The sequence below is a fragment of the Vombatus ursinus genome, unplaced genomic scaffold, assembly GCF_900497805.2.
Source record: "Vombatus ursinus unplaced genomic scaffold, bare-nosed wombat genome assembly UNPS02014812.1, whole genome shotgun sequence".
Lineage (NCBI taxonomy): Eukaryota > Metazoa > Chordata > Mammalia > Diprotodontia > Vombatidae > Vombatus > Vombatus ursinus.
In genome coordinates, this window is record NW_020954590.1 from 61,476,782 (window position 1) to 61,499,984 (window position 23,203).

General features: G+C 37.0%; 1 protein-coding gene across 2 annotated transcripts in view; it reads right to left on the bottom strand.

Moving 5' to 3' along the window:
• Positions 1 to 22,977, bottom strand: part of LOC114053910 (desmocollin-2-like) — a 66,576-nt gene extending 43,599 nt beyond the window's left edge. The window contains exons 1-6 of one of the 2 annotated variants that reach the window (XM_027877035.1): positions 22,368 to 22,976; positions 10,079 to 10,163; positions 8,569 to 8,768; positions 6,257 to 6,376; positions 5,702 to 5,857; positions 914 to 1,058 (exon numbers count right to left, since the gene is read on the bottom strand). In XM_027877035.1, coding sequence (XP_027732836.1) covers positions 914 to 1,058; positions 5,702 to 5,857; positions 6,257 to 6,376; positions 8,569 to 8,768; positions 10,079 to 10,163; positions 22,368 to 22,436 — 775 coding nt within the window. In that variant the 5' untranslated portion in view covers positions 22,437 to 22,976. Of the gene's footprint in view, positions 1 to 913; positions 1,059 to 5,701; positions 5,858 to 6,256; positions 6,377 to 8,568; positions 8,769 to 10,078; positions 10,164 to 22,367 lie in introns of both variants that reach the window. The other variant, XM_027877036.1, reaches the window with a different exon arrangement.
• Between the last annotated feature and the right edge of the window lie 226 nt (positions 22,978 to 23,203).

Consider the following 23,203-nt stretch of genomic DNA (forward strand, 5'->3'; position numbering starts at 1 on the left):
AAATTTATATGAACTGATGCAAAGTAAAGTGAACAGAACCAAGAGAACATTGTACACAGTAACAAGAATATTGTAATGATCAACTGTGAAAGACTTAGCTACTCTAATCAATACAATGATCCATGACAATTCCAAAAGATGCTATCCACTTCCAGATAGAGAACTGATGAACCCCAAGTGCAGATTGAAGCATTATTCACTTTATTTTTCTTGTTTTGTTTTGTAATATGACTAATACAGAAATATATTTTTCATAAATTCAGGTGTATAATGAGTATCATTTGCCTTCTCAACGGGTGGGGAAGGGACTAGAGAATGGAAAGAATTTGGAACTCAAATTTTTAAAAATAACAGAAAATTTTTAAAAAACAAAAAAGTAATGAGTTTGGAAATTTATAATAGGAATTTAGATAAAATCCACATCATATTTTTTTTTAATTTAGGTAGTAAAAAGGGTAGGGGAGATAGGCCAATCAGGAAGAGTAAATTTTCATTAAAGTAACATCTTGCTAAACCGTCAGGGACAGTTAAGTAAGCAGATGGAAAATACAACATAAATAATGGCTAAAGTAGATATTTGGGTTTTTGGTTTAACCACTGATTTATAGCAACCTGATTTCACCTAATCCTCTTATTCCTTCTTGCAGGGGCTAACAAACACTAGCAACAATGCAAAGAAATTAGAGAAGCAATAGATCTGTTTAAAGCAGAAATTGTATGGTCAAGATTAAATAACTGATAGCTGCCTATTGAAGGAATTCCTTTAGAGTAGGCTTCCATTGAATACCAAGTGGAAAAAATATGATTTAATGCTGTACCAAATCAATATGAAACTTGGTTGCTTAAAAATTACATTTAAAGAATACTCAAACTGAGCAAACTTAATATTAATTATTATTAATAATGTGCTTACCAACTCCACAGCCTTCAAGAACCTCAAAATTATAAACTGTTTCTGTGAACATTGGGTAGTTGTCATTTTCATCTTCAATTTTGATGGTAAGTGTCAAAGGAGAATCTGCATAATATCCATCTCGAGTAGATGCATAGGCATTTAACTATAAGAGAAGAGAAAAATGTAAATTAGATAACAATGAACCAAATTTGGAGATGTTGTCTTGACATTCCTTATTAAATCATTTTCATCACCACAACAAAGCACAACTAACAGAACATGAAATTGGAAGTGGCATATCAACCACAATAAGAGATATCAGGCTATTTTTAGAAAGTGTTGCACTTCAAATGTAAACTAGAAATGAAGAGGGGAATTCCAGGGGCCAATTAGGTCTAGTATAGTAGGATGAAGAATGACATTTGAGGTCAGGAACTCTATTGCTATTCTAAGCTCTGCCCATACTCAGCTACATTATGCTGGGTAGGTCAATTGAACACTTGAATTATCTAGCTATATTTCCTATTGGTTCATTTATATAATGTACCCTGGAATCTTTGTGATAGAAACAAATTTGCAAATAAAATATATCTTTTGAAATTGGGAAGAAAGTAGGAATAACATAAAGAGAATGAACATACAACTAAGAAAAAGAAAATATAGTTTTCTGTATTTTGGAGAGCTCTTTATTAATGTGGACATAGACCCTGTTTTATCCCATGACAGTCCTAGCAAAACCAAGGTGAAAGAGAGATGGATATTTATAACTCAAACTGACAGCCGTGTTCAGATAGCGAAGCAGAAGATATTTAACTATAATATTAGTAAGGAAACTTCTCGACCAAACAGAAATTCCTATTCCCAAAGCAGTGGGAGCAACTAAGTTTATTAGTTGGAGATGACAGGAGAGGAAGACAGCACACAAAGGCAAGGTCAACTAGCTTCTAAATTAAGAACAAAAAACATAAAGCTTTGTTTTAATATATTGCAACAAATTATACAGCATCTAGAATGAAGACAAGAAGTGGAAAGAATACCAAAGAATGAATAGAGAAAGAAGGAAAAGAAAAGGAAAAGGAAAGACAATACCATATAGGGATTCCCATTAAAGATTCCTATATTCCCTACAGAGATTCCCAGTCTCTGCAATCCTACCCCATGGAAATTCCTGAGTGCTTCTTTTAGTTCTAGTAAACTATCCTGGGTAGATCAATTCTGATTAGCCCTGAATACCCTTCCCCAAACAACTGCCAAAACTTCCCCCACAAACTTATTCAAAACCCTCATAATTTGGCCACCCACCTGGCTCTGTTAAAACAACCCCAAAATTTCTTCCCCACAATAGACCATGTCGCCTCCCACATCACCCTCCTGACACCATTGGATCTCTTCGAGAATGAAGGACAAATGACTATCTGTGAATAGTAGTAGTTGCCCCACCAGGGACTCAACTGGTCTTTTCCAGTTGGGCAATACTGCTTGCTTGCTTCTTTCCTTGCTTCCCTCTCTCTCTCTCTCTTTTTTTTTTTTTGTGCGAGGCAATTGGGGTTAAGTGACTTTTCCTGAGTCACACAGCTAGTAAGTGTGACATGACTGAGGCTGGATTTGAACTCAGGTCCTCTTGACTCTAGGGCCAATGCTCTATTCACTGCACCACCTGGCTGACCTTACGCTCATCATGCTCCCCCCCTTTCTTTTCTTCCTTCCTCCTTCCCTCTCTTCTTTCCTTTCTTCCTCCTTCCCCTCCCTCTTTCTCTTCTTTCTTTTCTTCCTTCTTTCCTTCTCTTTCTTTTCTTCCTTTCTCTTGCTTTCCCTCTCTTTTTCCTTCCTAGCTCTTCCTCCTCTCCCTCTGGCCTCATAGGAGGACACTTACTTGCGGGTGGTCTGTCCAAAGAAATATAAATTTTGATTGGTGAAACCTTGCAAGATATCTTGGGGTTTACAGGCTAGATTTCTTTTTAGGGACCATGCCTTAAACACAAATTACTCTTGTCATTGATTGGCCAACAACAGGTCCCAGTCCAAGCCTCACTTGGTCACTGTTTGGGTTCTGATGGCTCAAAGTGAGTATAAATAGCAATTGTTTCTGTTTTGGCCAGAAACCTTGAGGGTCTTCCCCTCCCAGATGGATTTTTTTTTTTCTTTTTTGACTAGGTAAATTCTTCTAGGCCATTCTTTACTTTATTTCTTACTTAGCCTTAATCACTGAATAGGCATTGCCTCAGACAAACTGAGACCTGGGAAAGACCTTAGTTTAAAAAGGCCAACATCTCCCACTTCATCGGGGCCACCTCTAGCCATCTTGAACTATACCTTACCACTGGACTCAGATGGCTCCAGGGGAGAAAGTGAGGCTAGTGACTTTGCACAGCCCTACCTCACTTAAATCCAATTCATGTGCAAGTCAGGACATCACCTTTCTGATGTCATTGGTCCTCTTTGAGAATGAAGGACAAATGGGGCAGCTAGGTGGTGCAGTGTATAGAGCTCTGGCCTTGGAGTAAGGAGGACCTGAGTTCAAATCCAGCCTCAGACACATAACATTTACTAGCTGTGTGACTCTGGGCAAGTCACTTAACCCCAATTGCTTCACAAAAAAAAAAAGAAAAAAGAGAATGAAGGACAAATAACATGTCACTTCTAACTCTGAGACTACTCTTTGCAAAGAAATTAAGAGATTAACTCCACTTATTCTCTAGATAACTTTCTCCCTTTAATGTATTCAAAGAAATTCTTTTTTTTTTTGAAGGAAAGATAAAATCTTTGCAATTGATCTCCAATTCTAGTGTACACTTGATATGACACACAGTTTGTAGACTTCTTTTAGATATCATATCACCTAAAAATCCTTCAAAGGACCAACAAAAAAAGTCATAATCCTTAGCCTGGCATTTAAGGGCCTACACAATGTTGGCTCCAAGCTCCCTTCCCAACTTTATATTTTTATGTTTTCTGGATGACAAACTGGCAAACTTGATGTTTGCCAAACTTGAACCAGTCTCCAACCTCTACACTTTTGCTCACATTCATAATTAAAATACAGTTTTCCATATCTACCTGTTGAAATTTTTTTCATGATTAAAGACTAAACTCAAGACACCACCTTCCTTCCCTTACCTCAAAACTCATTTGCTTTCTACTCTGCATTTTACTCTATTATATTTTTTATATCACTTCCCTATCTCTCCATTTAGATTTCAAGTTTCTCTGTTACAAAGATATTATCTAATTTTATGCTTATGTCTACCATTCAGTTTGATTTATTGAATTTCTGTTTTTGCAAAATACGTTTTCCCATGTAATAACTTCCTTGACTTTTCCAATTAGCCAAAGACTATTTCATTTTAGTTGGAAAATATGGCCTTTTTATCCTCAGAATATGTTAAAAGCTATCATTATTATCATTTGTCCTATTTTCCAATAAGTATTTTTAATAACCTCCATTTTAAATTCTTAACTTTTCCGTTAATACTCACTATTAAATAATTGAGCAGTAAATATCTTAAGTTTTACCTTTCCTATGAGGATGATTGATGTGTTGTACTGTAACATAATTGACAGCTTCAAAATCAAAAGATTCTGTCTGCTAAAATGTCATCGCCATTTCATGATTTTTTTATAAACGACAAGTAGTACTGATATCGCTGCTAAAGTTCTAGTTGTATTGCAGTTTTACAACTAGAGAAATTGTCCTTGATATTTGAGAACACGTCCTAAAAAGTAGAGCTATATCAAATTGAATGAGCTGCCTCAGGAGTTACTCAGTTCCCTTTTACTGAAATGCCCATTTGAAGAGTATGTTATTGAGGAGTTACTTGAGTTGAACTAGATTCCTTCCAACTCAGAAACTTTGAAATAAATTGATTTTGTAATAAGAGGGTAAGAATGTTAAACAAATACTTAATTGCATTTTTAAAGTTATCAAAGGCTAGGTTAAATGAATTCTTACTCTTCATATTGACACTAAAAGATGGCATAATTGCTTAAATTTTAACATTTCTTTGGTCATAGTTTTGTCTGTTCATCAAGAAGATCTCAAAGCAACTCATGATAAATAAACATTCAATACCCTAACAAAACTGTGATACTTAAATACCTCTGATTCTAGCTTTATAAACAAGTTTATTGGGTAAACCTTAAAGTTCTTTCACCTCAAAAGATGGACAGTGAGGCAAGTAAACTGGTATCTCACAGGCCTTACTTTATAGTTACCAGAAGTATAATTTTCTACAGCTTCCCTCTTTTGTCTTTAGAGTCCTATGTAGATTTTTTTTCCAATTCTTTAAGCACTGTTGTTGCCCTTCTCAGGGCTTTTTCCAAGTATTACTCAGATTGTTAATTCTAGATCTCCACTTGCTCTACAGAAAATAAGAGAAAATGTAGTCCTATACAGAATTCTTTTTAGTCACATGCAAATTAACTTCTCAATTTAAACATGATGGGATTATAGCTTCAAAGGCCTCCGAGTCTAACTCCTTCATTTTACAGCTGAGGAAATTAAGGTTTAAGACAATGACGTGTTTTGTTCTAGATTACATGAAAACTGAGTTATAGAATTAGGAATTAGACCCAGGTCCTTTTGACTCTAAATACACTCAGTTCTTTTAACTATACAATATAGCCTCGCTAGAGTTAAGGCAACTGGCAGCAGATACAAATTTCTAAGAGAAATGAACATTAAAACCCATTCAGAGCATAATATACCAAAAGGATAGCCACACTGAGAAAAAAAAAAGATTGAGTACGAACAATGAGCAACAAACAGAATGATCCATAAATAACCTCATTAATAATTTAAACTCATACCTCAAAAGCCTCATACGTCTCACGATCTACAGGACCAGTACAAAATAAATTCCCAGTGTCTTCCTCTATATAAAATAATTTGAGGGGTTTCTGGTCAACTCCAGGCCCACTGATGGAGTAGTAAATAGTGTATTTCTGGGCTGAATCAGATTGGATCTATACAAAAAGTAAATAATATATTTGAAAAAGTCAGAATTTAATTATGTTATTTCTTTTGATAAAATTTGAATGTATATGTTGATATACTTATGGTATGGGAAAGAGATAATTTCAAAAATATAATACATATAAGTATCTTCACAGTATAAAGCATAGTAACAGAAACAAGAAGAAATCTAAGGAATTAGCGCTGGATTAAACACACACACACACACACACACACACACAAATAGAATACATGAAATATAACTCCTGAAGTGATGAAGCCTTGTTAAAAATGATAAATATATACAGATTCATTTTTAAATGTCTGAACTGAATAGCTACTGAGAATAAAAACTTTGTAAGCCCAAGGGTGCTTGTGTGGGTGTGTGTGTGTGTAGATTTAAACTCTACCTGTTGAAGAAACAAGGGGAAAGGGCCTAGAGAGTTCTCTGGCATTGAACATGGAATAGGAGCCCATCTCCTCTTGGCACGTCGGAGAATTGTTTCTTTAAATTCTCTTTTGTTCAGCTTCTAGATTTAAAAGAAAAGGACAAAACAATGGCATTTGGTTTCCTAAACATCCAAATGTCCATAAACTCAAATCCTCAAACAATTAGGATTGAAATGGAAATGAAATAGTAGGATGTTAAAGTCAGTCTTTTTAAAACTTTGACTAACATCATCACCAAAGAGAGGCTTATAAAAGATCATTTTAACCCTCATCATAGCAATCATCTTTCTCTAATAACCTGCATGGAAACATGGAAGGGCTAGGTGTTGAATTAGAGTTGGAAAGGATCTGTTAGTTGAGACTGTCATTTTTACAACTTCTTAGGTTTCAGAAATTCTTAATTAAAATTTTCCAAGTGGAATAGGTTTTAAAGACTATGTGAAGTTAAGGAGAAATAAATTGTACTTCCTGGGAACCTCTCAAGATTAATTACCTTTAGTTCTACAGAATGAGGAATCAACATGTAAACCAGAATGTTCACATCTTACATCTGAAGTATTTTTAATCCTTTTTTGTTGTTGTTGTTGTTGAGTTGGAATCTGACTAGATTAAAAGAAAACCACCTTTTATCTACATAGCTCAAATAGAGTCAGCTTCTTTTTTTTTCTTTTTTCAGGGAAACAGATTTTCCCTGAATAATAAGTTAAAGAGTATACAAACTATAGGTGGAGATAAGATTTGGACTCTGGTCTTTCTCTTATTATAAAGTAGGAATATAATCATTTTGAATTCTGTTGATTTAGCTTGTGTAGATAAAGAAGCTATTATTCTTCTTTGTATTTATCACATTATGCCTTTTAATACAGCTATTTGTATAGATGACTTATCACCCTATCTGACTTACTCCTCTGAGAACAAATTTAGCAGGACAATGGGTCTAAGGTGAAGTATAGGATGTCTTTAGTTGCACAGTTAATGACTGCCTGTTATTAGCTGGACAGAACTGAGTTGGGCCTAGAAGACAATGTAATGGCACTCTGAAGAGTAGGCGGAGGACAGTAAGGTATAAAAAGACTGTAAAAGAGGAGGCAGGTTCCGAAGGGCTTTAAAAGTCAAAGGATTTTTTTGATCATGGAAGCAATAGGGAGCCATGGGAAATTACTAGGGGAAGGGGTGGTGTGTGGAGTGACATGACCAGACATACACTTTAGGAAGATCACTTTGATAGCTGAGTAGATAGATAATGTGCTGCAGTGTGAAGAGACTTGAGTTAGGGAAAACAACTAGAGGCTATTTCAGTAAATAATGAAGGCCTGTACCAGGTTGGTACTAGTGTCAGCAGAAAGAAGGTGGTATATACTAGAGAAATTGTGAAGGTAGAATCAATAGAACTTTACAACAGAATAGATATGGTGGGAAGGGGAGGGAAGGAAAGAGAGAAAAAATGGAATTAAGGATGAAACCTAGATTGTGAGTCTGAGGCCTGGGAGGATAATAGCGCCCTTCACAGTAATAGGGATTGTTTAGGAAAGGGAGGATTTCGTGGAAAAGAAAATGAGTTCTGTTTTGGAACCACTGAGTTTAAGGTGATTACAAAACATCCAATTGAAGATATCTAAGAGAGAGTTGGAGATGTAAGAATAAAGGTCAGCAAAGAGAGAGACTGAATAAATAGATCTAAGAATCATCTGCACTGAGATGATAATTGAATCCTTGGAAGCTAATGAGTTCACTAAGTGAAATAGTAAAGAGTGAAAAGGGATAAGGGCCCAGGACATACCTATAACAGTGGACCTTCCCATTGCATCACATGATATGGCATACAGTAACATATGGTAACCAAGGACAAATCAGCACAGAGACTAGCCAGGTGGAATCACAGCAAAGTTTTAGTATCTTCAATCAGAAATCATCTTTTATGATGCTTTTCTGAGCAATGTCCCTCCAGTTTTGTTGCTCCTATCTGGATCAAATTATCTAAGTGAGTGCCTGAAAACTTCTGAGGTCCCCCACTATATTTCCTCCCACTTATGTACCAGTCAAGATTTCATGCCCTATTTTAATAGCAGCACTTTATCAACTCACAATCAATTTGTCCAAGAGGATGCTTAGATCTTATTACCATATTAAATGTGAGATTTTATAATGAAGTAAAAGTAAAAAATGAAGCAATAACAGGACATCTTAATTATCCTTCAGTTTTGGGAGAGGGGTTTTGAAAAGACACCAGTATTTTTCTAATAAAAATTTTTTTAATAAAATTTTTGAATACCTTCTTTTGATGTTCCAATGTAACATTTATATCCTTCTGTTTCTGTTCCTGAGTATTCACAAGAGATATGATAAAAGTCCTCTTCCCTGGAGACAATAAAATTGTATTTCTTGGATATAATGAACCATCTTCTAAAATTCCAAAGTCAGTATCACTTGAATGAATAAGGTTTGGAGACTTCAAGCAATCTTCCAGATTAACTGTATGAAAAAAAAAATTCATGATAATATGAAAATAGAAATAAATTTCTACAGGAATCCAAGTGACTTTGCAAAGAATGATAAATAGAGAGAGAAGAACCTAGTCACATTGGAATCATCAAATGTTCCTACCAATTTTTAAAAAATCATTTGCAAATGGTTTTGAAATGAGATGCACTTCTAAAAAGGAATCCATGTTTTGATTCAGCTATATTTGAGGTAAAAACATATTACTTTGAATAGACAATTATTAGCCTTTCAAATATGCTCTTTTTAAATATTTTCATAAATGAGAATTTTCATCTAAGGACAAAATACTTAAACTATGAGTTGGTATGTGACTTGAAAATATGATTCACCTGAGGAAATTACATTTCTTAAAGATAACACATAACCTACAAGAGATACATGCCCATTATCAGGACCTAAAGTAGTCCCATGAGGCAGCTAGGTTGCAAAGTAGTTAGAGTGCTAACCCTAGGGATGACCCGAGTTCAAATCCAGCCTCAGAAACTTATAAGCTGTGTGACCCTGAGCAAGTCACTTAACCCTGTTCACTTCAGTTTCTGAATCTGTAAAATGAACAGGAGAAGGAAATGGCAAACCACTCCAGTATTTTTGACAAGAAAACCCCAAATGAAGTCACAAAGAGTCAGACACAACTAATTGACTAAACAAAAAGAAGTTCCATACACACTTACAGAAACTGAAGAAAACAGAACAAGCAACAACAACATTGCCTGAACTAATAAATACAAATAAAAACAAATAAGAGAGGGAGCACTGGGTAGAGCATTAGACCATTAAAAATAAAAATTCTGATGAGTGTATGGGCTTCTCCACACTGGCAAGGGGGGAGGGAGGGGAAGGGAAGGTCAAAAAGATTAAGAACCCTCAGACTAGATGGTCTCTAAAGTGCCTTCCACCTATAGATCCATGAGTTCTCCCTCTTCAGTCTTGAGTTACTTCTAGTCCTCTTGCTGTGGCACTATCTATCATTGGAATTCACATTTTAACTGGAAGCGTAACAAGTAGATGTAGAAATACAAAGATAATAACTGAAAAGGAAAAATGCAAAGAAAAAAATCACAACTAGCAGCAAAACCACAGAACAAGATTTAAAAATACAAAATTCAACAAAATTATGAAGACCGGAAGCATTGTCAAGATTAGTTTGACTTTTGTTTGTTTCCAAATAGCACTCTGAATGGTCAGGGTGAATAATTTTATAGTTGTTTTCCATTTTCAAAAAGGGAGCTTAAAGAATGAAGTCTAAACAACAATTTATAGAATATTATGCCATATCTTACCTCTGCCAACAATTTCATTAGCTTCTAGTTTAGTAGGCACATAGAAAGTTACATCATTGCAGGCTTCACAGGGAAAATTCAGGACCTAGAAAGAAAACCAAAACTATTTGAGACAATTAGTCTTGATATAAAATTGTTATTTTAAATTGTGCACAAGAGAATCTTTCAAATTAATATATAAAATTAGATGCCTTCAGCAAAACAAAGTGAAAATATAATATACTTGAATAGCAAGCCTGAAAAAATTTTTGTCTAATTAGTTTAAATTTTACAGTGTGTTCCCAAAGTCCTAGTGCTATTTTTAGCTATTAAACTGCACTAAGACTTGTGATACAACATATTACACACACACACACACAGAGAGAGAGAGAAACATATGTTTGTGTGGAGAAAGGAAGAGATGGGGGAAGAATATATCAGAGTGGTTGCCATGTGAGAAGTGGATGGATATGATAAATATTATAGAGGTACAATTAACAAGAGTTGACAACTGATTAGGAATGTAGAGTCAGAGCAGGGAGTAAAAGAATGACCACAATGTTCCAAATCTGGTTAGCTGAAATGATGGTGTACCCTCTACATAAATAGGGAAATTCAGAAGAGGGATGGCTTTTACAGGAAAGATGACAAGCTCTGCTTTCACCATGTTGAATTTTAAATGTCTACAGGGCTTCAAGTTTGAAAGGTCCAATGAGCAATTTGTGTAGGACTGGTACTCAGAAGAAAGACTAGGCCCTGACTTGTCATCTACTGGATCTGTTAGACTTACTCCAAATTGCTTTGTTTTAAAACACTCAGATTTATCAATGAGGCTGCTAGAAAAAATATACTGCCATCAACTTGCTGCATAATATCAAGGAAATCATTTAACCACTCTTGCCCTCTTTCTTCACATGTAGAATAATCCCTTCTATCTCTAAAATTCTATCAGCTAAGAATGTATAGTTTCTGAAGACAATTTAAAAGATTGGTTCCAAAAAATACATAATATGATCATTTAAGTAAATGTGTAACCCCAAAGTATAATCCTAGGGCAGCTAGGTGGCACAGTAGATAGTGTCTGACCTGAAGTCAGGAAGATTCACCTTTCTGAGTTCAAATCTGGCCTCACTTACTAGCTGTGTGACCCTGGGCAAGTTATTTAACCCTATTTGCCTCAGTTTCCTCATCTGTAAAATGATCTGGAGAAGGAAATGGCAAACCACTCCAGTGTCTTTGCTGAGAAAATAACAATATATATAAAACAAATAAGATATACAACAGCAATAACAAATAATAACATAACCCAAAGTAATCACTTTGGGAAGGATACTACATATCTAGCCAACTAAATTATATGTTTTGTGTTTTTTTTTTCCAAAGGTCATAGTTCCTTGTTGCTCTGTTATCTTTCTTTCCCCCCTTCCCCATGAATATGCACCCACAAAATTTTATTAAAATTTACTGATGATTTTTTAATGGTCTCAAAAAGAAAAAAAAAAAAGAAAGGTCTTCTGTTATTAGAGGAGCCACCACTATGAAAACAGGTTATTTTAAGAAAATCCAAAATTTATGAAACTGATTAGTCAAGGAGAATTATTACATTACAGAAAGGTTATGTTGAACAGTTACCTTTAGTGCATTTAAAATTATTTGAATTATAAATAACTTTTTAAAACCACCTCAAATGAAATGGATAAGATCTATCATATATACACATATATGTATGTGTACATCTCTATAGGTATACATATATGTACATGTGTATATGTGTACACATATATGTACATATGTATACACATATATGTACATACACACATATACAGAACAAACTGGATTATGCCCTGTGAATAGTAATTGGCTAGATTTCATTCTACTACACTTTGACTATATTTTTTGTATTAATTCAACTCTCTATAATAATTTTACAATGTATTATGTGAATAGTCAGTTGAACTATTTTGCTTTGTTAATTTTGAAAATTTATACAATTCAAAGACAAAGTTAGACTCTCCAAGATTGTTTTATATGTATTAAAATGTGATGTTACAGAGAATCACTGTCGGTTTTCTAAAACAAATACTATTTTTAATGGAAGGATTTGAGTATAAAATGGAGGCTACATTGAGTAATTAGACCAAAGTTCTCTGTTGAATTGAGTCACACATGGAGACATGAAACCTAGGTTTTCATTACTCCAATACCAATGGTCTATCCCCTATAATGGGAGGTGGAAAACACTACAATTATGATTAAGTGAACCAGATTAATATGTAATTGGGAAATATTTAGCAAAATAAATAGAAATACAATAGAACACAAATAATATTAATATGTGGTTTTCTAAGTTAACATGCAGCCCTTATGGCATGCTTTCTTTTTCGAGTTTGACATCCCTGCCCTATACCACAAAAATAACAGAGGATAATAATTATTAAGGGGATCAAAAACAGGGTGAGGATAGTTAAAGCTTCATAGACTGGTAGCTTATAAAAATGCTAAAACAATAAAAAAGGTTTTTTTAGCTTTGTTAGGAACAAGATGAAGATCAAAAAATAATTAGGCATCATACTTTGCCTGAATTAGAAGGTAATCACAGATGAAAGAAAATTTAGTCAACTCCCATTTTGTTCCTAGTTTCTCTATTAAAGAGAATAATCTTCTGATAGCAAAAATGGAATAAAATCAAGACCAAGGATAAATAGGATATATAAGAAAATAATTAAAAGCGGGAGAAGGGGAAGGGAACAGGCATTTACTAAGCCATTACTCTGTGCTACCTATTGTGCTAAGTATTTTATTATCTCATTTCATCCTCACAACCACCCTGGGAGGTAAGAATTACTATCTCCATTTTATGATTGAGAAAACTGAGGTAGACAGAGATTTGCCCAGGGTCACACAGGAAGTGTCTGAGGCAGAATTTGAATCAAGATCTTCTTGACTCCAGGCTCAGTACCCTATTCACTGTGCCACCTAAGGTCTTAATTGCTCCTAATAAGTTCAGATCACCTGGCCTAGATAAACTACATCCCCAAGAGAAATAAAGAAAATGACTGTTAAACCGCCATCAGCGACCCACATCCAGGGAGAAGAGGAGAGGTCTGTGAATGGAAAGACCGGAAAGTGTTGCAATTTTCAAAAAGGGAAAGAAGGTATTCACTTCAGATTGTAGGGTGGGGTGTTCAATGCTGATTTCTAAGGAAATTCTAGAAGAGACTGCTAAAAGTACCAATTATACTTAGAAAGGATGAGGTTTACCACTATGAACTGGGATGGGTTTATTAGGGGCAAGTAAATCTGGAAAGTGGTGTTTATGCTATCAGGCATGGTGAGTATATTGAACTATTTTCTTGAGCATTTTTCTTTTTATTTAATCTTTGTTAGTCAGGAAAGCTTGTTGTATAGAGGAAGTAGAGTATTCAAACATTAATATAATATACTAGCAAAAGGCATCAATAACAAAAATGAAATGGAGGCAAAAAAGAGAGCAAACTATGCCAGACTAGCCTCATTTCCTTTTCTACTAGCTTCACTAGACCAGAAACCAAGATAATGCAAGGATATGGTACATGTGGATTTGAGCAAAGCAGTATAGAAAGTATTGCCCCAGATGCTCTTTCTGCAGCATCTAACACTGTTAACCAAATGTATCTCTTGGATATTCTTTTTCTTTTGGTTCTTGTGACAATCTGATCATTCATTCTCAGTCTCCTTTGCTGGACCATCATCCATGCCCTACCCATTAACTAGAGGTGTGTTCCAATGTTCTATCTTGGGGCCTCTTCTATTTTATGTACGTTAACTTGGGGATCTCATTGGCTCCCGGGAGTTTAGTTATTATCTCTATGTAGATAATTCCCAGATCTACAGAGTCAGTACTTGTGTCTCCTGAACTCCAGGTCCATTTACATCACAAACTACCTACTGGACATTTCACACCACATATCCCACCAGCTTATCAACTTAACTCATCTGAGAAAACTTTCCCTTCTTCTGAACTTTGTTATTACTTCTGAGAGCACTACCTTCATTGCAGGTAACCAGATTTACAACCTCGATGATATCCTCAACTTCTCACTCATCCCACATATCCAGTCCATTGCCAAATTTGGTATTTCTATTTCCATGTTCCTTTCTCTATACTCACAGAGCCAATGCCCTAGTTCAGGCCATTTTGATCTGCCACCTGGACTATTACAACAGTCTTCTATTTTGTCTTTCTAAAGTTTCTACTCACTCTAGTCGATTCACTACACAACTACCAAAGTGATTTTGTGCAGTCCCCTTCCACACCACACCACACCCACACCCACACATACACACATACTCAACTGCCAGTGGCTCTATATTATTTCTAGGATCAAAAGTAAACTCTGTTTGGTATTTAAATTTTTCCACAACCTGGTTCCTTCCTATTCTTATACCTTACCTTACTTCTTGTCATGCACTTCATGGTCCATCTGACTTGGCATACTTGCCCTACTTCACACAGAACACTCCAACTCCCATTTTGGTACCTTTGCACAGGCTGTCTGCCATGCCTGGGAAACTTTCCCTTTTCACCTTTGCTTCTAAGAATCCCTGACTTCCTTTCAAGTCTGAGCTCAAGCTACTGCAACCACTTCCTCTGGAAGTCTTTCCCCATGGCCTTAGGTACCACTGCCTTCCCCTCTAAGGTTATCTTACATTTTCTATGTATCTTATGGGAAGAGGGGGAGTCAGTCTTTGATTCCTTTCCCTTAATTAATATATTCATAAGAAAAAAGAAAATATAACAGAGTTAATTATGTACTGATACGTTAATGAAATACAAATTCCTGTTCATGTCCTGATATCCATTTTGGTTAAGAAAACTATAAAGAAATTTTCCTTGATTGACTCGGGAAAGGACAATGCCATTGACTGGAGAGAGATTGGCCACACTCCTAATAGCTGATAAAAGGCTGAGCTCATCAGCTGCATTCAATCCAACAACAAGTTGTTTTTTTTTTAAGCCCTTACTACAGGCCATGAACTCTGCTATGGCTGACAATACAAAGAAGAGCAAAACCAGTCACTCTCTTCAAGGAGCTTACATTCTATGGCAGAGACAACATGTGAATAAAAATTTAAATACAAAATATATACAAATTAGATGGAAAATAGCCATAGAAGGAATAGCTCTAGCATCTGGGAGTGGGGGAAAGGGAATGGGAAACACCTCCATAGGAAGGTGGCTTTGATTTGAGTTTTAAAGAAAGCCAGGAATTCTAAGAATCAGTAGAAATGTGGGAAGCATGGTGGACAAGTGCAAAGGCATAAATATGAGATATAGAGTGTCATATACAAGGAATAACAAATAGGTCAATATAACTGGGTAGTAGTCTGTATGGAAGGGAGTAAAATTTAAAAAGAATGCAAAAGTGAGAAGGAGCCAGTCTCTGAAGAGCTATGAATGTGATATTCAGTCTGTGAATGTCGAACACAGCTCTGTAGACAATCAGTTTGGTAGTCAGTCTAATACCTCTTCTCTCCCACATTTTCCTTCAGAGCCTCCCAAACACTGAGCTGGCTCTGGCAATGTGTTTGTCAACCTCATTATTAATGCGTACATTTCTAGAAAGTACACTACCAAAGTAAGTGAGCTTATTTACAGCATTCAAAACTTCTACATTGGCAGTAACTGATGGTTCCACATATAGATGGTGTGGTGGTGGCTGATGGAGCACCTGTGTTTTCTTGGTGTTAATTGTTGGGCCAAAATTAGCACAAGCAGCAGAGAATCAATCCATAGTTTGTTGCGTCTCAGCAAAGGAGAATTTACCTTATCTCAGCAAAGAAGAATGTACCTTAGGTTTATGGTAACGGGAGGGTTTTACAGCTACTGTTTTCATAACGCCACCTTAGAAAGTACTTTTGCCTTGGGTCTACTGGTTGACATAATTAAACTATTAAAGAGGAGCTTGTTGATTGTGACTCATGAGTTAAAGTAGTAATAAAACAGACTCACAATCTTCATCCTTGAATCTAAGGGCAGGAGAAGTAACTTCAAAAGGTGCTTTGCTTTTATATACCTATATATGTGCAAATTGTTTTACCCATTTGAATATAAGCCCATTGAAGGCAGAGGCCATTTTCTGCCTTTTTAAAATCATTAGCACTTCTGCCTAACAGATAGTAAGTTCTTGATATATAATAATAAATACTTGTTGATTTACTGATTGGTGTCCTTGCAGATGAGACAGAGAAATGGGGACTGAATGTTATTAGGTGGGTTTGGAATTGTTGACTATCAATATTGCCTGGTGGACATTCTCTGATGGAGTGCTTCAGGGTTCTCAGCTTAGCTCTGTTTTATTCAACAAATTTTATTTGAGAGATTTGGAGAAAGACACAGATGACATATTGGAATTGTGTAAAAATAGTTGACTGATCTGAACCATTCACATGCCCTGATTGCAAACCAAGCACTGAATCTCTTCAGTTTTTACCACATGTTAAACTCTCATCAATTTGTAGTGATTCATCACCTGTATATGACACAAAGCTGGTAGAAATCACTAATACACTGGATGAAAAAGCCAAAGAAACCTCAACTAGTGGAAGGAGCAAGCTAGAGCTAGCAAGAAATTTAATAGGGACAAATGTAAAGTCTTATGTTAGGATAGAAAAAATCAACTGCATAAATGCAAAATGGATAAAATATGACTAGAAAGTAGAGAGGGAAAAAAAAGCTAGGAGTTCTAATGGAATCCAACCTCAATTGGGAGCAAGCAGTGTGATACTACAGTCAAAAGGATTCGTGGCAGTTTAGGCTGTAATAATAGAAATACAATGCTCAGAACAAAGGAGGTAATAGTATTCTTATATTCTGCCCTTATAAATATACATCTTAAGTAACTATGTCCGATCCTGGGTACCATGTTTTAGAAGAGACATTGGCAGAGTAGAGTAGATTCATAGCTGGATAACCAAAATGAGGATATTCAGTACTGACATGTGAATAGGTGAAAGAACAGGGAATGTGTAGCCTGGAGATAAGAATTTTTATAGGGGTCATGACAACTTCCTCAAGTTTTTGATTCTCATGTGGAAGAAGGAATAGGCAAATCATATGGTACTGAAGGGAAAAACTAGGAACGACAGCCAGAAGTTATATGGTGAAAGATTTTTGCTCAGCATAAGGAAGAAACTATAGACAATAGAAGGAGCAACAACTCTAGAATCAGAACCTGGGTTCAAATTCCTCAGATGACATTACCTTTGTGACCTTAACCTGCGATCTCATTTTCCTCCTCTGTAAAATGAGGGAATTGAACTAGATGGGCTTCTGAGGCTCCAATCTAGGTCTATCTCCATGATCTTGTAAGTGGAAAATCTCCTAACAGTTTGTGTATTCTAAAAATGAAATGGGTGCCTTTTGGGAAGGGTGTGGAAGTACTAGGCTCTGACACAATAGACATCTTCAAGAAAATTCTAGATAACCACTAGCTAGATCAGATATTGCAACTGGGATTCAATATTTGGGTAAAGGGTTGAACTAGACAACCTCTAAGAGTCTACAATTATGAATCAGAATGAGTCAGAAGGCACTTCAAAACTTTGCATGTTCACAGAGTTGTCACTATGAACAATCATTATATTTGCGTTATAGGTGATAGAAATTACATGAAATATGTATCAAAGCTTTGACATACCCTGAAAGCTGTATTTAAAATAATGAATCATATCGTTTCTTTTATTACATTTACCTCTTTTACAAATGTGTCATTTGTGAGTTCAAATTAATGAAATTCCAGTTAAATATTACTGTACTTCTTTTTTGTTTAAAATCAACTTGACACATCATCATTAAGCACCTAATCTTTGCAAACCACTGTGCTTTAAAAAAAAAGTATAATTTACATGTTCTTCCCTTAAATCCTAAAACCTTAGAGTTGGAATGAGCCTTGGAAGATATTTAGTCCAACTCACATCCAAACAAGAATCCCTTCTATACTATCCCCAATAAGTGATCACCTATCCTCCACTTGAATTCTTCCTTACCATGGGAACTTGTTCCTGAGGCAACTCCTTCTACTTTTGGACAGCTATTTTAGAAATAAATTAAAAAGAAAAAAAGCAATGAACTAGGAAATGGAAAAATTAGCATCTAATCTTTGTTCTGATACTTAACAGCTTTGTAACCTTTAGCAAAGCACAATCTCTGAGTGCTTCAGTTTACTCATCTGAAAAATGAGAAAGATAGATCAGACCATCTATAAATTCTCATCTATCTTTGACACTCTGTAATTCATTACCAGAAATTTGGCCACCAAACTTATTTTGTCAGTAGCAATTCACAAAACAGAGTTTTGGAAGGGTTGCAAATTTCTTTGGTGGAGCAAGTAATCCATGAAATTATGAAATCTTTTGAAGCAGCAAAAGTTGTATATCACTAATCATATGCAACATTACCCTTTATAAGCAAGGGAGTTACATCATTTTAAAACAGTAAGGGAGAAAATATGAAAATGATTGGATTATAATACCATATCACAATTTATTTTGCTTAGTAACTTCCTTCATTAATTCAGATCAGCAATATTGATGTGGTTATAGAGAGTTACCTGGGATGTTAAAAGGTTAAATGATTTTACCAGTCTTACGGTTTACTGTGACAAATGAAGGGAATGAAAGCAATATGTCCAAAAATACTCAACAAGCCCTCTTTCTTGCAATTTTTTTGGGGGGGTAGTTAACTTCTGATGAGAAAATTCTTCAATTTAAAGAGTCAAAATAAAAAATCAAATTACAGAGTGAAAAGATTGGCTTGGGCCACTGAGAGGTAGAGTGACTTGCTAAGGGCCACATGACCAACATGTGACAGAAGCAGTCCTTGAACACAAGTTTTCCTGACTCTGAGGCTTATTCTATTCACTATGCCTCACACTTTCACAAACAGCAGGTAGTAAATATAGTTCATATGAAGGAAAAAAGCAGCCCTCAGCACACACCTTGAGAGTTGCTGCAAATTTTATGATATGTAAAGAAATATATTAAGATTTTTCAGTCCTTTTTGGAGAAGTAACTGGCAGATCAACTGTAACTCTTTTTATATTCAAAAGTGTGAAGAGACCTGAGTAAGCAAATACAAACCATTTCCCCCATTTTATCATATCTGTTTTAAGTTGGAAATGCTTTAAAATGGAAGCCAACTGTTTGCTTTAGTACAATTTTACTAACAGGTGGCTATCCTAACAATATTTTTTCTTCACTTTTTGGAAAAATCTTAAAGATTGAGGACAGGGAAGATGTAAAATAATATTAAACAAAATTTGAGGGGAGGAAAATCTTAGAATCAAAAAACTGCTTAGCAATTTCTTCAACTTACAAAAAGAAATATAGTACAAATTGAAGATGATAGGGGATAACAGATTTAGAGCTGGAAGGAACATTGGAGGTCTTTCCCCACAACTTGTGAAGAAATTGAGACCCACAGAAATTAAAGGACATCTCTAAGACCAACCAAGTAGCAAGTAGAACAGCTGGGGTTCAAACCTGATTTAAAAAACAATATTCTTTCCATTCCATCTGCTAATAATGCAGAAGATTCACTGTAGCTTTAAAAGCCTAAGGCTGCTATTTTAAAAAAGCTTCCTTAGGAATATTTCTTCAAGAAAAAAAAAATTGTTTTCCAGAGTCCTAGTGATTTTAGACAAAATAGGAACATGTATGTGTATGTATGTGTATGTGAGTGTGTGTGTGTGTGTGTGTGTGTGTGTGTTTTAAGGCTACTACACTACACACCTACATTAAATTGAAAAAGAAAATGAACTTTCTAATTGGGAACATTGTGTCATTTGGATCTATATAATTAATAGAAAGAGGAAAGTTTGTAAAGGTGCAAATGTATTAATCTGGATAGGAGTGCAGGTGTTTGTTGAAGAGATTATGTGAATAGGTGAGAGAAGATTAAAGAAAAAAATGTAATTTAGAAACAACATCCTCAAGTTAAGACCTTTTACCTAAAATTTTTCCTTTTAAAAGAAATAAATGAAATGTGAAGTGGGGAAGTTACTAACCTGGGTATATAATACCTGTATATTATTCTGCTCTCCCCTAGACCAGCCCTCCTAAGACTTAACTCCCAGCTGAGCTGTTTCCCTATCCTCCCTACAGGGACCTACAAAAACCAAAATCTTACTAAACCAGCCTTTACGACCTCCAAACTAGTCCAGACTCCCTACCTGTTCTACGCATCAACTTTAGAATAGAAATAACAACATAAGCACCATTTAAAAAAAGTTAAAGATTCAATACCTTTCAAAAGATTTACAAAAAAAAGCATTTAAAAAAATATTTACCCATGTGCAGAGGTTTTCTTCATACTTGGGCAAGGTTTATATGTTTTTAAATGATCATTGCTCCCCACAGCTATAGATAATAACTGATCCATCAACTTCAAATTTTCAAATTATCTATGATTTTACCCTTGTGGCTTTATCCCTCGTGCTTTAATTTTGTGATTAGAATGGTCAAAATAATTAATCATGTAATGACCAGCAGCTGATGAGCCTCTCAACCTAGTCAGTCCAGTCTACAACAGACATTTCAAAGCCTTTCTAGTTTGGTAAGACCTGCCAGAGCTTGCACACAAGTAGGATAGACTTCAAGAAAACAGGGCCACCTCCACACCCAGAGGAGGCGTTCAAGAAGGGCTTTATGGAGGAGCCAATCAGTTACCAAATATTTCATTATCCACTTCGTACAAAGCACAATGCTAGGCACCATGAAGAATACTAATAAGTCGCAAGTTTGATCCTTGCCCTGAAGTCTTAGTTGGAGAGACAAGGCATTTGTATGCCATATATGTGTACTAAAAGACAGACAAATTTGGCAAGGACGAGGTATTCATTTCATTGGCCTCTACTGCCCTGCAAAGTAAACCCAAGCTCATCTCAAGAAAGCAGGAAAGTAAAAGGCCCCTTTCCTTGCTCTCTATGGATGCCTCTCCACCAGTTTCTAGGCGCAACCAGAAAACCTGCGGCCTGAAGCTATCAACTTGGCTTTTGCGCACATCCAGGACTTTCCCACTTAGCTTTGTTTATTCTCAGGACAAGTACTAGGGATAGGCACAAAGTCTCAAGGAGGAACTACTTTTAATCTTTTTATATGTGCCTATTTTATAACATACTGCCCTCCAATGTGAATGTTTCCCCACACGCCTCATGAATTCATGTTACATTAAAGGCTTACTCAGACGGACAGCATTCCGCACCAGACTAATTTTCAAACCTTGGGACAATGTCTTAAGAAGCTTAAAGTACTATATAAATGTGAATTATTAGTTTCATTAGGGATGCGTGAACTTGCCCAAACTCCTGCCGTCCCAACTACCTTTATCTCCCTCCTTCTCCTCCCTGCCCAGCAGCTCCTGTGTCCTCTTCGCTGAGGTTAAGAGCTTCCCATCCAAAATAAGCTCTCCCCTTTCCCTCTGGCTTTTTTTCCTTTCCTTGGGCACAATGAATTAGGGGCAAATTATCCCCGAAGGTTAAAGCAAAGGCCGAGATCTAACCTGAACGCTAGGAGGCTTTGCCCCACCCGGCTTCACACCCGTTTCTCCCCACCCAAGGATAAGGCTAAGTTTCTCCCCAGGAAGAAAGGAAGCTTCTCACTTTTCCTCTTCTGCCCGTAACCGTTTTCTTTCTCGCTCTCTCAGCTCCAGGTCTCCCTGCATTTCCCAGGAGCTCTCAAGTTTCAGGAAACTCAATCCTTTTGTCTTTTTTCTTTCATTTGGGGGCTGGATATACCCTTTTTGTTGGGCTAGGGTTAGGAGCTCAACAATCCCACCCACGAAAATGAGCCACGGCCGCCCCAGTGGTCAGGATACGACCCTAGAGGGGGCCGGGGGTAGGGGGAAACTGAAGAACTAGGCGATTTCCAAGTGACTGAATAGGCTTCAGAATCTTAGGCACATGCAGGCACGCACACGCCTCCTATAAGCAGAGGCCACAGTTTAGGAATGAAGGCTAAGGGAAACGCCCGTCAGCTTCCCAGGCTGAAACCCTATTCCCAGGCTCCGCTCCTCTCCCAGACTGTTGCTCTTCTTCCTTTCCCCCAGTCGCCTTTTCCCCCAACAGGCTTTCCGGTTCGCATGGGCGATCCATCCCCTCCATTCCCAACTTCCCCCCAGCCCAGTCCAGCTGACCCCTACCCCTAGCCCAGGCTGATCCCCCGCCCTTGGGCTACCAACCCCACCCTCCTGGGAGGGCTGCCCAAGTGGCTACCTGGGGGCAATAGGCTCCTTTCTCTCCCCTGGAGTGCACTAACCGGCGGCCATACTCACCAAGAGGATCAGCAGGAATTTCAGGCAGTTGGCTACAGCCCAGGAGCGTCCTGGCCGGTCTGTGGACATTGGAAGCAGGATCTGAGGGCAGAGGAGGAAAAAACTGCTGCCTCTAGGGGAGGCACGGAATATAAAAGCAAAGTGGGACAGCAAGAGAGGCAACCCCGAGCGGAATCTCCAGCCGGGACCACAACAGCGGCTTCCCAACTGAGAGTGTGTCGTGGGAGTGAGAAGTGGCTGCAGATGCGGGAGGAGGAGGAGGAGGAACAGAAGAGTTGCTTCTCTTCTCAGTCTCTCTCACCTTTCCCAATCCCAAGAACTTCACCCCTCTGACGTAAGGCCACCAGAACTCCCAGGAGACACTGAGGGGCCCCTCCTAGCGATTTCTCAAGTCTTATCACGGAGAAAGTAGTGGTAGGAAAGAAGTATCTCAGGTTGCCATCATCTCCCTGGCGCTTTTTTTTTTTTTTTAATTAAGCTGAGCAGGGCAGTTGTTTCACAGAGGCAGAAGAATCCAATTCTCACCACCCCGTTTATCTTTAGGGCACTATCACCAACCCGCCCTTCATGGAGCAGAGGTATACAAGACTCCCTTAGTTCCTCCTTATTCCTGGCACTCTGCTACACTGACAAAAAATGTTTGCCTGAAGGGATCGTTGTCTCAACATGTATTTTGATGTCAAGAACCTATCTGCTAAAGGAACAGCGGTCCCTCCCATTGAGCTCCTGACCAGTTTTCTGGAATACCGTCTCCAGGTGAGAAAGATTTTCCAGATAGTCATCCCTTTTTTTGTGAGAGGTGCAGCTGCCAGCTCCCCTAGGGAGCTGAGCATGAA